The sequence below is a fragment of the Phyllobates terribilis genome, unplaced genomic scaffold, assembly GCF_046119375.1.
Source record: "Phyllobates terribilis strain yellow unplaced genomic scaffold, ASM4611937v1 Scaffold_3__8_contigs__length_932513732, whole genome shotgun sequence".
Classification (NCBI taxonomy): domain Eukaryota; kingdom Metazoa; phylum Chordata; class Amphibia; order Anura; family Dendrobatidae; genus Phyllobates; species Phyllobates terribilis.
In genome coordinates this window covers 848,502,702-848,517,650 of record NW_027362763.1, presented here as the reverse complement: position 1 = coordinate 848,517,650, position 14,949 = coordinate 848,502,702, and the positions used below count along the sequence as shown (strand labels likewise).

The 14,949-nt window shown below is 42.9% G+C and overlaps 1 protein-coding gene across 1 annotated transcript in view; it reads left to right on the top strand.

Moving 5' to 3' along the window:
- The first annotated feature begins 4 nt into the window (after positions 1-4).
- Positions 5-14,949, top strand: part of POLR1B (RNA polymerase I subunit B) — a 35,090-nt gene continuing 20,145 nt past the window's right edge. The window contains exons 1-7 of the mRNA XM_073672527.1: positions 5-280; positions 3,572-3,739; positions 6,840-6,986; positions 9,221-9,353; positions 11,422-11,558; positions 12,340-12,563; positions 13,783-13,954. Of these exons, the coding sequence (XP_073528628.1) occupies positions 104-280; positions 3,572-3,739; positions 6,840-6,986; positions 9,221-9,353; positions 11,422-11,558; positions 12,340-12,563; positions 13,783-13,954 (1,158 nt within the window). The 5' untranslated portion in view covers positions 5-103. The remainder of the gene's footprint in view (positions 281-3,571; positions 3,740-6,839; positions 6,987-9,220; positions 9,354-11,421; positions 11,559-12,339; positions 12,564-13,782; positions 13,955-14,949) is intronic.

Genomic DNA, 14,949 nt, shown 5'->3' with positions numbered 1-14,949 from the left:
CGCCTGTAGCGGAAGCAGAGAGTGCACGTGTGAATACTGTCCCCCATCTTCCTGCACATGTGCTGCCTGTAGTCCAGGCGGCAGAGCGCCATCACTGCACACTATGGAGGGAGCCCAGAAGTGGCTCACACTGCCGAGCCAGCCCAGTCTGAGGAAGCTGACAGACCCCAGCTATGGAAAGCCTGGAAGCAAGCAGCACCCGCCGCTGCAGGACCTGACCAGGGCTCACACCGAGAGCTTCAATGAGGCCATGACTGACGGGCTGTACCAGGCGATCCAGGTGAGGAGCTGCAGAGGGGAGAGAGGGGCTTTTGCGGGCAGCGAGGGGCAGGCCCTGGACTGTGGAGGTATTGCACTAGGGGTTGACTAGGATTTTTAAGGGCAGAGACTATTTTTGCTTTTGTGATTGTTTTTTCCTCCTTTTCGTCCAGTACCATGCAGACATTTATTTATTGCGGGATGATGTGTAGTTTTGCACCGTGCTCTTTACCTTATACTGTGCTGAGAATCAGGAGAAAAAAGTCCCAAGTGCAATGAGTTGGTTAAAAAAAAAAAAATTGGTTCATCCCTTTTTTTTTTTTTGTAGTTTTTATTTTTGTACGTTCTTCATTGTGCTGTAAAGATAAGCCGAAAACCCGGTTCTCCCGGTCAGTTCGATGACGGTGATACCAAAGTTGTGAGGATTATGTCTGTGGCTCTGCTAGAAACTGTGGTTTGTCACCATTTCCCAAGCCCTGTGGATGGAGCGGTGTGGGTTTGATTTTTATCTGCCGAGGGGAAGTTTTTATTGGTGCAGTTTGATCACTTTTTAGGCTATGTGCACATGAAGCGATTTATTTATTTTTTAATGCATTTAAGCTGCGAAAATGCCGCAAAACGCATTAAAATCGCTTGTAATAGGTCAGCCATTTACTGCAGTGCAAATCCGCATGTGCTGTGCACATCATGCGGAAACTTCCGCTGCAAATTCGCATTGCAGTAAAACCCGGAACCAGACCAATTCTAGTGCGATTTCGATGAGAAATTGCCACCATTGACTTGCATTGGACCGCATAAGATCCGCATGTAGTCATGCGTATCTTATGCGATTAATGCGCTGATGGTACCCAGATCTGGAGAAGGAGACTCTCCTCCAGACCTGGGTATCATAGTACCTGTAAAAAAAAAAATATACATTATGCTTACCTTCTGATGGCCCCCGCTCTGCTCCTGGCGTCGCTGCTGGCTCTGTGGCGGGTACCGGTAATGTAAAAGGACCGCTGACGTCATGGAAGGTCCTTTTACATTACCAGCAGCTATGCCGGGAGCAGACCGAGGCCATCAGAAGGTAACTATAAGGTTATTTTTTACATTCTAATAATTTTTTTTTTAACATTATGTTGGTCACACAATATAAATGTGCATGGATTTATATTGTGTGACCAACTTTCAAGCACTTTTCCAAGTGATGCTAAGATCGCTTGGAAAAGAGCTTGCCTTATTGTTTTTTTTTTTTTTTGGGAAGGTGCGGTGACTGAAAGACGGCAATTCTGGTGTCTTATTTTGATCCGACTTTTACAGATGCTGCAGTATGAGGAAAAGCGGGGGGCGCTAAAAACTGATTTTATTTTTTAAATGTTTTTCACTTAAGTCTTGTAATCATACATGCCTCAATCACACCCATCCTCAAAAAACCCTCCCTTGACCCATCCTTTCTGTCTAGCTATCGCCCCATATCACTTCTCCCCTATGCCTCAAAACTACTGGAACAACACGTCCATTCTGAGCTGTCCTCCTGCTCCCTCTTCGACCGCCTACAATCTGGTTTCTGACCGCACCATTCTACTGAAACTGCACTGACCAAAGTTACCAACGACCTACTAACCGCCAAATCTAAGCGACACTATTCTGTCCTCCTCCTCCTAGACCTGTCATCTGCCTTCGACATGTTGGACCATTCCCTCTTACTAAAACCTCTCTCATCTCTCGGCGTCACAAACTTGGCCCTATCCTGGATCTCCTCATATCTAACGGACAGGACATTCAGTGTCTCTCACTCACAGACCACCTCCTCATCTTGCCCCCTATCTGTCGGTGTCCCCCAAGGTTCAGTTCTAGGACCCCTGCTCTTCTCCATCTACACCTTAGGCCTGGGACAGCTCATAGAGTCTCATGGCTTTCATTATCACCTCTATGCTGACGACACACAGATCTACCTCTCTGGACCTGATATCACCTCCTTAGTAACCAAAATCCCACAATGTCTGTCTGCTATTTCATCCTTCTTCCCTGCCAGATTTCTAAAACTTAACATGGACAAAACAGAATTCATCATCTTTCTGCCATCTCATTCAACCCCCCCAACTGACCTATCCATCATAGTCAATGGCTGCCCACTGTCCCCAGTCCCTCAGGCTCGCTGCCTTGGGGTAACCCTAGACTCTGAACTCTCCTTCAAACCACATATCCAAGCCCTTTCCACTTCCTGATGACTCCAACTCAAAAATATCTCCCGGATCCTCACATTCCTCAACCATGAATCTGCAAAAACACTAGTGCACGCCCTCATCATCTCCCGCCTCGACTACTGCAACCTCCTGCTCTGTGGCCTCCCTTCTACCACTCTTGCACCCCTCCAATCTATCCTAAACTCTGCTGCCCGACTAATCCACCTATACCCCCGCTATTCCCCAGCCTCTCCTCTCTGTCAATCTCTTCACTGGCTCCCCATTGCCCAGAGACTCCAGTTCAAAACCCTAACCATGACATACAAAGCCATTCACAACCTGTCTCCTCCATATATCTCTGACCTAGTCTCCCGCTACATACCTGCACGCAACCTCCGATCCTCACAAGATCTCCTTCTCTACTCCCCTCTAATCTCCTCCTCCCACAATCGCATACAAGATTTCTCCCGTGCTTCCCCTCTACTCTGGAACTCTCTACCCCAACACATCAGACTCTCTTCGACCGTGGAAACCTTCAAAAAGAGCCTGAAGACCCACCTCTTAAGACAAGCCTACAACCTGCAGTAACCACCACTCCACAAATAATGCTGCACGACCAGCTCTTCCCTCACCTACTGTATCCTCACTCTTCCCTTGTAGACTGTGAGCCCTCGCGGGCAGGGTCCTTGCTCCTCCTGTACCAGTCGCCGTCACATTGTGTTCAAGATTATTGTAATTGTTCTTGTATGTATACCCCTTCTTCACATGTAAAGTGCCATGGAATAAATGGCGCTATAATAATAAATAATAATAATAATTTAAGTCAGCCGTCTCCTTCACACCCAGCACGACTTATTGTAGCTCCATTTAAGTGATGTCATATACTGTAGGAACGGCAGATCCAATTTTATTGCTGCCACCTTGGAATTCTTACTCCTGTAATGTAAAAAATCAGGAAACATGTTGGTATCACAGTAAGGGTCTGTTGACAATATGTTTTATATTAGGTTTTGAGTATTCCCTTAGCTCCCAGAACGCACTCTATATGTATTAATTGGCCCATACACAACCAGTGTGTCCCATTGGAGCACCATTTGGCAGGTGCTGAGCAGAGTGTCCTTCTAATGTTCTGTTTCTTTCCTCAGGCTATAAAGCCACTAGAATTCTCCTACAAAGGTGACCGTGTGTCATTTGCCATTGTGGACGCAGCCCTCAGTCATCCCATGGTTCCTAAAGGAAGTCTCTGCAAAAACCCCAAGATTTACCCAGCAGAATGCCGGGGCCGAAGATGTACATACCGGGGAAAGTTGATGGTGAGGTTTGACTCTACCTCTGGGATTCACCTGGAATCAAAATTTTGAGAAACCTTTAATGGTTTATAACGAACGTTTAAAGTTATCACATACCCAAAGGATAATTTGTAGGGGGTCCGACTGCTGGGACCCCACTGATTCTAAGTACAGAGCTGTGAAATGCCTCGCTCCACCCATTCTCTATGGGACTGCCGCAGATGGTCAGGTGCAGCACACCCCCATTGCTATACTGGTATGGTGCATAGTAGTCGTGCGCACTACCACTCCATTCATTATTAATGGGTCGGCCAGAGATAGCTCAGCGCTCTGCTTGTCTTGGGCACTCAGATAAGAATGAATGGAGCTGCAGTGCGAATGATAGATCACCACTCCATTCATACAGGGCTTTTTAGAGTTTCAGTTCTCGTTATCAGTGGGATTCCTAGTAGTCAGACCCCCAGCAATACGGAAGTTATCTCCTGTCCTAAAAATGGGAGATAACTTTCAAACTTGAGAATACCCCTTTAATATCTCCACCTACCTAGCTTTCCCTAGTGGCTGAATAATGAGGATTGTGGTGATGGATGGTCTTTATATCTGACGTCAGGAAATTGTGATGTATGTCACATTTCAGAAGAGGATTGAGGGAGTGTTCTGCTAACAATGTATCACCTATCTAGAGCATAGCTGGTGCAAATCAGTTTGCAGGACCCAGTACAGCGGTCATGGTTTTTTCATAAAAACATGTACAGTAAGGAAAATAAGTACTTGATACACTGCCAATTTTGCATGTATTCCCACCTTTCAGGATTTTAATCCATGACGGCGTAGTGTGTTACTAACAGTAATTTCTGAGACTGTGGTCCCAGCTCTCTTCAGGTCATTGACCAGGTTCTCCCATGTAGTTCTGGGCTGATTCCTGACCTTTCTCAGAATCAGCCTTACCGCACAAGGTGATATCTTCCATAGAGTCCCAGACCAAGGAAGATTGACAGTCATCTTGTGTTTCTTCCATTTTCAAATTATTGCGCCAACAGTTGTTGCCTCCTCACCAAGCTGCTTGCCTATTGTCCTGTAGCCCTTCTCATCCTTGTGCAGGTCTACAATTTTGTCCCTGGTGTCCTTAGACAGCTCTTTGGTCTTGGCTATGGTGGAGAGGTTGGAGTGTGATTGAGGGTGTAGACAGTTGTCTTTTATACAGGTAACGAGTTCAAACAGGTGCAATTAATACAGGTAATGAGTGCAGAGTAGGAGGACTTCTTAAAGAAAAACTAACAGGTCTGTGAGAGCCAGAATTCTTGCTGGTCGGTAGGTGATCAAATACTTATTTCATGCAAAAAAATGCAAATTAATTATTTAAAAATCATACAATGTAATTTTCTGGTTTATATTTTTAGATTCTGTCTCTCACAGTTGAAGTGTATCTATGATAAAAAAAAAAAAAAATCACAGGCCTTTCCATTATTTGTAGGTGGAAAAACTTGCAAAATTGGCAGTGTATCAAATACTTATTGTCCCCACTGTATTTCATATAAAATAAGAATTCTGGGACACTTTTTATCTACATTGCACTGTTCCTCCATTCCTCCTGAAAATGTTTGAATAAATTAAAGAAGCACTCCTCCTTCCATCAAAGTTTTTATCCTCTTAATATATTGCAGTCATCATATAGCACTGTGTACTTAAAATTGCTAATTTTGCCTTTCTACCAGCTAATTCTTTTCTTTACTCTGCTCTATATAGAAACAGGAAGTCTCTTGTTCCTGCAGAAATCATTCCCCTCTTCAACTCCTGACCCAGCTGCTTCTTCCTCCTCCTGCCAGGCACTTATTAGACATACAGGGAAAATTGACCTCCTGTCTCTACACATAGCTTAGAAGGATTAATCTAGTCAGTTTTTAATCACATGATGTCATAGACCTAATGGAAAAGAGAAGAATTAGCTGGGTAGAAGGGAAAAATGATCAATTGTAAGTACACAGTTCTATAAAATATAATGGCTGCAATTATCTTAAGAGGATAAAAACTTTGATAGGAGGAGGAGGAGTGCTTCTTTAAAGAGGTTTTCCACTACTAATTTAATCCCCTTTCATATGTCCTAACTCTTCCTAATAATCAGTTTTCTAATATACTCCTATTACCTGTAAGTTCATCTGTGTGTGTATGATATAGTCTTCTATTGTGATACTGGCTTTGCTGTCTCTGAGCTGGAAACCTGAATCGGGCGAACTAAGCAGCACTCGTTATTGGTGGGAGTAGGGCTACCTCTGTGAGTGACCACAGTCTGAGCATGCATGCTCAGATCAGACTTCACTCTCCACTTCTGCCTGGATCCTGCCGATGCTTTCGAGTGCCATCTCTTCAGCTGACAAGCTCTGCAATGTGCTGCTGATCACTAGAAAGCATATCACAGGGCTTGTCAGCTGAAAGGACAAGATTTCAAAGCTTCGGCAGGGTCAGTCTGCACCACGCATGATCGAGCTCGGATCAGGGTTCACTCTCCGCTTGGATCTTGCCGATGCTTTGAAGTGCCGTCCCTTCAGCTGACAAGCCCTGTGATGTGCTGTTGATCATTAGAAAGCATATCACAGGGCTTGTCACTCCAAAACATCGTCAGGATCCAAGCAGAGGATGAAAGTGACGTCTGATCTGACTGTGTCGCTCACAGAGGTAGCCCGCCCCCACCAATGACGTGCCCTGCTCGGTTCGTCCAATTCCAGATCCAGACTGGAAGTAGCAGAGCCAGAATCGCAGCATATGGATATATGACCCACAGAGAGATGAGTTTTCAGGGGCAGGGCAGGGAGGAATATATTAGTGTCCAATCAGTGCTGCGTCAGACACAGATTATGTAGGGACTCACCTGCAACGACTAGGGAAATGGTAAGAAGTTAGTTATTTTTACATTTCCAGGAGGAGTAACAGGGCAACTCAGAGCTTAAATCGTGCTCAAACATTGTTATTTAATGAAGCATGACATTATTTCTGAAGAGCCAGCAGGTCCTCTTTGGGTGGGTACTGATGAGCTGTGGTGAGGTAGCCTGAGTGAATGTAGTCACCGGCTTGATCGGTGTCTTCCTTTATGAAAGTTTGTATGTCTTTTTTCTCTTATTTTCTGTAGGTGGATGTTAGCTGGTCTCTCAATGGCATTCAGAAAGATGTCATCAAACAGTCCTTTGGGTATGTGCCCATCATGGTGAAATCCAAACTCTGTAACTTGTATGGCCTGTCACCAGAGGAACTCATTAAGCATCATGAAGAGGAGCAGGTAAGGGCAGATCGAGGATTATTCAATCACTTGATCCATCTTCAATGTGTTTTTATAGAGAATTTGTCTCATATCATGTTGGTTAATAATTATATTCACCAATAAAGTGGTTGTCCAGTTAAAACACGCTATTACCTATGCGAATGGTACATGATAACCTGCCGATGGGTGGATGGCCGACCGCTGTGTCCTGCACCAATTGGCAGATTGAGGAATTTATATCCCTGATGGAGGACTCTTATCCCCGATATAAGATCGTGCAGCAGATTGGACACAAGCTGCGGCTGCATTTATTCTCTGTGGCTGCTGGAAAGGCTCGTGGCAGCCCCATAGGGAATGATGGGAGCACAGGTCATACACAGAGGTTCCCTGTTCTGCCGATCAGCGTGGGTCCCAGCAGTCGGATGGCCCTCGTTCATCAATTTATCACTTATTCTGCAGATGGGAGATAACTTGTTTTATCATATTTCCTTATAAAACTACACTGTGCATTTTCTCTGTTATTCCTCCTAGAAATTAAGAATAAATGGACAATTGTGTGTTACCTGATGGGATGATATGCCTTCATAGTGTGACATTGTCCACTCAGTGCTGACTCTGTAAGGACAAATCACTTTGACAAGGGGATCGTATCGCCCAACTGTTGAGGGTTTCATCCAGTTCCAGGAGGAATAATAGAGGAATAGCACAATGCAGAGTTATGAGAAACCTTGTACTAGGGTTTTCTGATGAGGAATGCAGGTATTATTATTTATTATTATTATAGCGCCATTTATTCCATGGCGCTTTACATGTGATAGTGATATACATAGCAAAAACATTTACATAATCTTAACAAAACGAGTCAGCGACTGGTACAGGAGGAGCGAGGGCTCACAGTCTACAAAACATCTACTAAAACAGACATGTCAGGAGAGCTGATGAGGCCCCTTTAACCACAAAGATAACATTTTGTATCCTATTGCCATCTATTTTGTAAAAGTGTGTCTCAAAAAATCTGACAAGTCACAGATATGTCAGGTGCTGTCATCTGTGTCTGTCCATATACTGAGATGTATGGCTGTTCTCAGCCTAAACACAAGCCATAGATGGTAATCTATTGCCACGGGACCCAAACCCTACCGGTGGGGATGTCAGACATACTGTATCTCTGTGAAGTGAAGCTTTCCATAACTAGATAAAGACGTTGAAAAGCAGAAGATAATCCATCACACATGTAGCTCTTGGTAGATCCTAGTAAGGTTCGGCTACACTGTGACAAAAGATCTTTGTTCCACTCCTACAATTGCAAGTAATGTTAATGCTGTCGCACTTTTGGATTTTGGACGACTGTCATGTCACAACAGCTTGCAGATCGTAACTCAATACATTCACTATCCATAATTTCTTATGTCAGCAAAAAGTCACCCGGATGTTGTAGATTGGCATTGTCTACCTATAGGAGATGTCTCTCTCACCGCCGACCATGACGGCATACAGAAAATTGTTAGGCTCGCTCACATTTCACCCTCCGTTGAAACTGATCCAGCAGAAATCCGTTGATAAAACTTATGCAGACACAACTTTTTTGTCCAGCTTAAAAAAAAAAATAAAACAAATTTTAACTGGATCCTTTTTTATAACATTGAAGCCTATGGAAAACTGATCCATTAAATTGTTATCTGATTTCTTCCATTGGAAACTGAAATGGAAGAAAAATGGATGGCTATTTAATGGATCCGTTTCCCGTAGAATTCAAAGTTAGGAAAAAAAAGGATCCAGTTGAAATCAGGATTTTTTGATTTTTTTTTTTTTGTCTGCACAACTTTCGTCAATGGATTGCTGCTGGATCCATTTTAATGGATGATTACTGGACATGTGAACGTAGCTGTAGAAAACCACCGTCTTGTAGCAAGAAGCCAAAATTAGCAAGAGCTGGGACTTACTCCTTTTCTCTGTTTATGGATGACTTCTGAGTTTGGTGCAGACACTGATCCTATATACTGACCTTAGTACATGTGTGTATCAGGCGTGATTATTGCTATAGCACTTGCTGATCATTTTCTATAGGCGATCAAATTTTTCCAGATGACTGCTCTAGATCAACTGGACTAAACCGATATAAATAGGGTATTGGCAAAAATGGGCTTCACTTCACATCACCCAGGGGATTATTTTTCCCTTTGATAAGGTCTAAGATGTGTGTGTTTTTTAGATAATGGGCTTTACAATGTTTTATTGTTCTTTATCTGAAGGAAATGGGTGGCTACTTCATAGTAAATGGAAATGAGAAGGTCATCAGGATGCTCATTATGCCAAGGAGGAATTTTCCTATTGCTTTGATTCGCCCCAAGTGGAAGAACCGAGGCCGAGGCTATACTCATTACGGTGAGTACTTTTCTGCTGATATTTCTATGACCACAAAATTCAGCACTTTGTTTTTTCACCTCTGTAAGATAAATCTTGGTCTTGTGATGTGAATTTATCCTAAAAGGGCATTTGCACTGCCAGGTAATTATGAACGTGCATTTGTTTAAAACGCCCTAATTTTCTTGCCATGTAAAGGCTGCCTATCATCCGATGAACAAGCCAAATGTTTATTCATTGGAAGTAATGATATCTTATGCAGAATAAAAGATCATCGTTCTTAGCTGATCATCGTCCCGTGTGAGCCGAACTCGCCCGGCCGAGAACAGTGTGTGAACAGGCAATAAAATTACCGCTGATTTTGTCTAAGGCTTACCAGTTGGCGGTCATATCGTGATGCCAGTCTGTCTGTAGACTGACCCTAAAAAGTGACAATTCAATCCTTGTTGTTATAATTTCCGCATTTAATGGACAGACGTCTGCACATATTTTTTCCATTGTTACCAAAATTGCTGAGCTGGGATCCTGGGGCATGTTGTAAATGTCTGTCTAAAAGGGGAAGATTATGAATTTGCACTTCTGGATTGCAGCATATTCTGGGAAACTACTTGGCATAAAGTCAATTTGCCAAAATACAAATCAGTAGTGAAGTTGAGCATAAGATTAACATCTGGGTCCAGCGGCGACATTGGCTGGAAGAGCCCTGCGGACCTTCTCCTGCATGTTGGCATCATTTTTGTGTAGTGACGCCATCATGATTTATACCGAGCCACCAGAAGAGGCGCCGTAGATGCCAGCAGATCGGAGGAGGCTTGCAGGGCTTTAATCAGGCTACTGACATGGTTTGGGATCAGTGTCCTGCTGTTCTTTTTGCTCTACTCCAGTCAATAGTGGTTAATGACAAGTATAGTAAATCAGTGGCACAGGGATTTTGTGGACGGAGGAGCCACACCTGCACCATTCGGGATTTCAGTATTTCTAACCAGCGTGGGTCCGATGGAGCTGAGATTCATAGGAGATAATTATATCACAATATATTGCAATACTACAGTGTTCTAGTATATAGTAGTTAGTTATCAAAGGTCACAGGTACAAATTATGTAGAGGGGCTAAAAAAGACTGTTAAAAGTAGCAATATAAAGATACAAAACTTTAATATTTGTTATAGCCACGTCTGTAAAAGTTTGATCTGTCAAAATATAATGTAATCTTAACCCATAGAGTAAAGAAAAATAATGTCAGAATTGCTGTTTTTTTTACTTACCGCACCTCCCAATAAAAAGCGATCAGAACGTATGTATCCCAAAATAGATGGAAAGTTAAAAACTACAGCTCGCTGCGCAGGAAACAAGTCCTCATATAGCTCAGTTGACAGAAAAATAAAAGTTAATGGTCTAAGAAAATGGCTACACAAACCAGTAGTTTTTTTTTTTTTTTTTTAACCTTTTGTAAAATATTTTACTAGTTTAAAAAAATTGAGGTTTGGTGTTTATCTGCAGAATCATACAACATTTAACACTGTAAAAATGAAGCCCAAATTACTACGGTGGAATCCTTTTTTTACAGCACTTGGAAATTTCCTCCTGTTTGTCAGTACATTTTATAGGAAAGTGATTGGTGTCATTCAAGTCTACAACTCGTCCCACAAATAACAAGCCCTCATATGTGACAGAATTAAAAAAACGTTATGGCTCTTGAAAGAAAGGAGCGATGAAAACGTGGGTCCTATGGGAAGGGGTTAAAATGAAATAATGGACCATCAGAAACCTTCACGGATGATGGATTGTATGAGGGAACAACATTTTAGGCTGGGTTCATACATCCAACATTTACAGTCTGTATTTGGACTGATACGTCTGGTCATGGGCTTCATGGTCCTGATGCGTCCGAGATCGAACATTCTTGTGCCAGTCCAGAAATTGTGGTGCGAGCACGCACTGTGAATGTCGACTGTATGAAACCGGCTGTGCAGCGTCACGTAGTAGATGCAATTTGGCTTTAGCAGATGGTAGTAATTGTGATACCATAATTCTTACTCGCAATGAAAAATTATTTAACCCATTCATGGCGACATCGCTTGTCTTTCCAGGTATCACAGTCCGTTGTGTCCGAGGTGAGCACACCGCTGCAAACATGAATCTGCATTACCTGGAGAATGGCTCTGTAATGGTTAATTTCATCTATAACAAAGAGCTCTTCTTCCTCCCCATCGGCTTTGCACTGAAGGTCAGTGTAGATCGTAATTGAGGTCATGAATTAACTTTCCTATACATTGCCAACACTAGAACGCAGTAGTTTTCTCGGAAACGTAGTGATCAGAAAGATTTTGGCTCCCTTCTGCATTTTGTGGTTCCTCTACCTCCTTTATCAGGCTTTGTTCACACATATACTTAGCAATGTGAACTATAGTATTGGTGTAGAAGCAGTGTGCCTTCATCCAACCTATAGATGGCTCTATCTACTATATTGTTTATGGACTTCTGAAGAGCAGAAAGCGCTATACTTTTCTATCTCTGCCAGTGCCATAGACAATGAATGGCGCAGCAGTGCTCATGTGCAACTACCACTGCATGCCAACATTTATCACCTGACCTGTGGAAAGTTGTGATTGTACACCTGCCCCATGGTCTGGGCTCTCACTAACCATCTAGACCAGTTGTGTACAACCAGGGGCCATATATAGTCCATGATGCAATTCTGTGTGGCCCCCAACCATCTGCTCACAGACATTCATGCCTGTATGTGGCTGCTTAAAAGTAGTTTCCACATCAGAAAAAAGAGTGGTATATGGCTATCTCTGTGCCCCCCCATAAATATTAGGAGAATGGGTTCCCTGCTCAGATGGTAATGGCACATAGTCTATTGGAGCCATTGAGTGATTCATGATGACAATATGGCCCTCGGACCACAAAAGGTTCTGCATCCCTTGTAGGACAATAATAATGTATTTGTATTATTCGTAGATATTTTATGTCTACGTCTCATCTGGTTTATTTCACTCTTGCAGGCATTAGTTGGTTTTTCCGACTATCAGATTTTCACAGAGCTGATCAAGGGAAAAGAGGACGATTCCTTCTACAGAGACTGCGTCACACAGATGCTACGATTGGTAATGGATGAGGGGTGTCAGACCCAAAAACAAGCCCTCAAATATCTGGGAGAGCGTTTCCGAGTCAAGTTTTACGTCCCCGAGTGGCATAGTGATGAACAGGTGGCAGAGTTTCTTCTAGAGTAAGATGCCATGCTTTTTTTTTTTTTTTTTTGTAGCATGAGGAATGAGTAGTTTCTATATTTGCCATGAAAGCAGCAGTTATTTGGCCAATGCCACCAATAGATGCATCTGTGCCATTATTCCTGCATTATCCAGTAGCAGAATGATCTTTCCAGCCTAAGAGGTTTGCATGGTGGAAGTATGTATTAGGTTAGTCTTTGTAGTTTGGAATTATTCATTATGTAGTGTTGACCTCTTGCTAGAATATGCCGTCACTTAAATTATCAGTGGAGGTCTGACCTTTGGCACCTCCACCAGCCCACCCAACTTGGCTGCGGACTTGCAGGTGGAAACACAGGACCCGGATTTTGTCGATTCTTCTGGGTCCAACCATGGGGACTTCAGCCAAACAAACATAAGTATTCATTATCCATTTGTTTGCTTAAACAATAATTCCCACGAATAAATTTTATTTTAATTAATATATTTTGGAATGAAAATATGTTTCACAATTGGATGTTAAAAAAAAATATGTCCCTGTGCTGATATAATCTTATATATGTGCCCCTGCTATGTACTATGTAATGGCTGTGTCTGACCGTACAGGGACATGGTCTGATGATACCACATCTCCTGGGCAGGGCAGGACACAAAAGAGTATACAGACATTACAGATGGGATCACAGCTGATTCTTTTTGTGACGCAAAACATTTTCCTGCTTGTTTTTAAGCAATGTTTTACTTTAAATAAAGAATCATTTGCGATCCTCTGCTGTCCTGTCTGTATACTCTTTTGCTTCCTTCCCTGCCCAGGAGATGTGGTATTATCAGACCATGTTCCTGTACGGTCAGACACAGTCATTACACAGTACACAGCAGGGGCACATTCCAAGATGTATTGATTAAAATGTTGATTAAAATTAACTTTGTTCGCGGGAAAACCCCTTTAAGGCTGGAATCATACATACCAATCAGAAGTGGATTCAGATTAGGTGGGAAGTATAAAGGAAGGACTTGTTGTTCTCCTTCCCACTGGATTCACATCCAACTTTGTCTTGAAGAAACTGCATCAAAACGTTCCTGTGTGAATCCAGCCTTGCACCTACTGTGAGCAGTAACCCCAGTGAAAGCTGACATCCACCAATATGTATGAAAACTGCTTGTGTTGAATATTTAGTAGGTTTTTGTACAGAATACACCATTGTTCCCACTAATTACCATATTTTCGTGTATTCACAGACAGTGCATTTGCATACATCTTAAAGCCAACATTGAGAAATTCTATTTGCTTTGCCACATGACCAGGAAACTTTTTACTTTTGCAAAAGGCGAGTGCATGGAGGACAGTACAGACAGTTTAATGAGTCAGGAGGTGCTAACGCCAGGACAACTGTTCCTTATGTTTTTAAAGGTACATAGATCAAATCGAATTATCAATCTACAAAGAAATAGCGCAAAGGTTCTGGTCCCTTCACCCACTATGTGCTAATTGTAAAACTGGTTTATATGAGCAGAGCTGTCTCTAAACACCCCCCCCCCTCTCCTCCCCAGCAATAATTCAAGGAGACCCTGATTCTAGCAGTGTCACTTGCTAGCTTTCCTGCTTTAATTTTGATAAAATCAGTTTCTGGATCCCGCAGTTGCTATTGACTGTGGCATCTAGAGAATTACCCAGCCAGGGCCGGTACTGTCAGCGGCATTGGATGTCACTGCAGGAGCTCAGGTGTCAATTAAGACACACTCCCAATCTTTTTTGGCTAAACCTTTTTAAATGTGTGTACTGTAGCGTTGGACATCCTTCCACTGCGCCATATTTTCAGAGTAATTATTCTGCATATATACACTGCTCAAAAAAATAAAGGGAACACTTAAACAACAGAATATAACTCCAAGTAAATCAAACTTCTGTCAAATCAAACTGTCCACTTAGGAAGCAACACTGATTGACAATCAATTTCACATGCTGTTGTGCAAATGGAATAGACAATAGATGGACATTGTTGGCAGTTATCAAGACACCCTCAATAAAGGAGTGGTTCTGCAGGTGGGGACCACAGACCACATCTCAGTACCAATGCTTCCTGGCTGATGTTTTGGTCACTTTTGAATGTTGGTTGTGCTTTCACACTCGTGGTAGCATGAGATGGACTCTACAACCCACAGAAGTTGCTCAGGTAGTGCAGCTCATCCAGGATGGCACATCAATGCGAGATGTGGCAAGAAGGTTTGCTGTGTCTTGTCAGTGTAGTGTCCAGAGGCTGGAGGCGCTACCAGGAGACTGGCCAATACACCAGAAGACATGGAGGGGGCCGTAGGAGGGCAACAACCCAGCAGCAGGACCGCTACCTCCACCTTTGTGCAAGGAGGAACAGGAGGAGCACTGCCAGAGCCCTGCAAAATGACCTC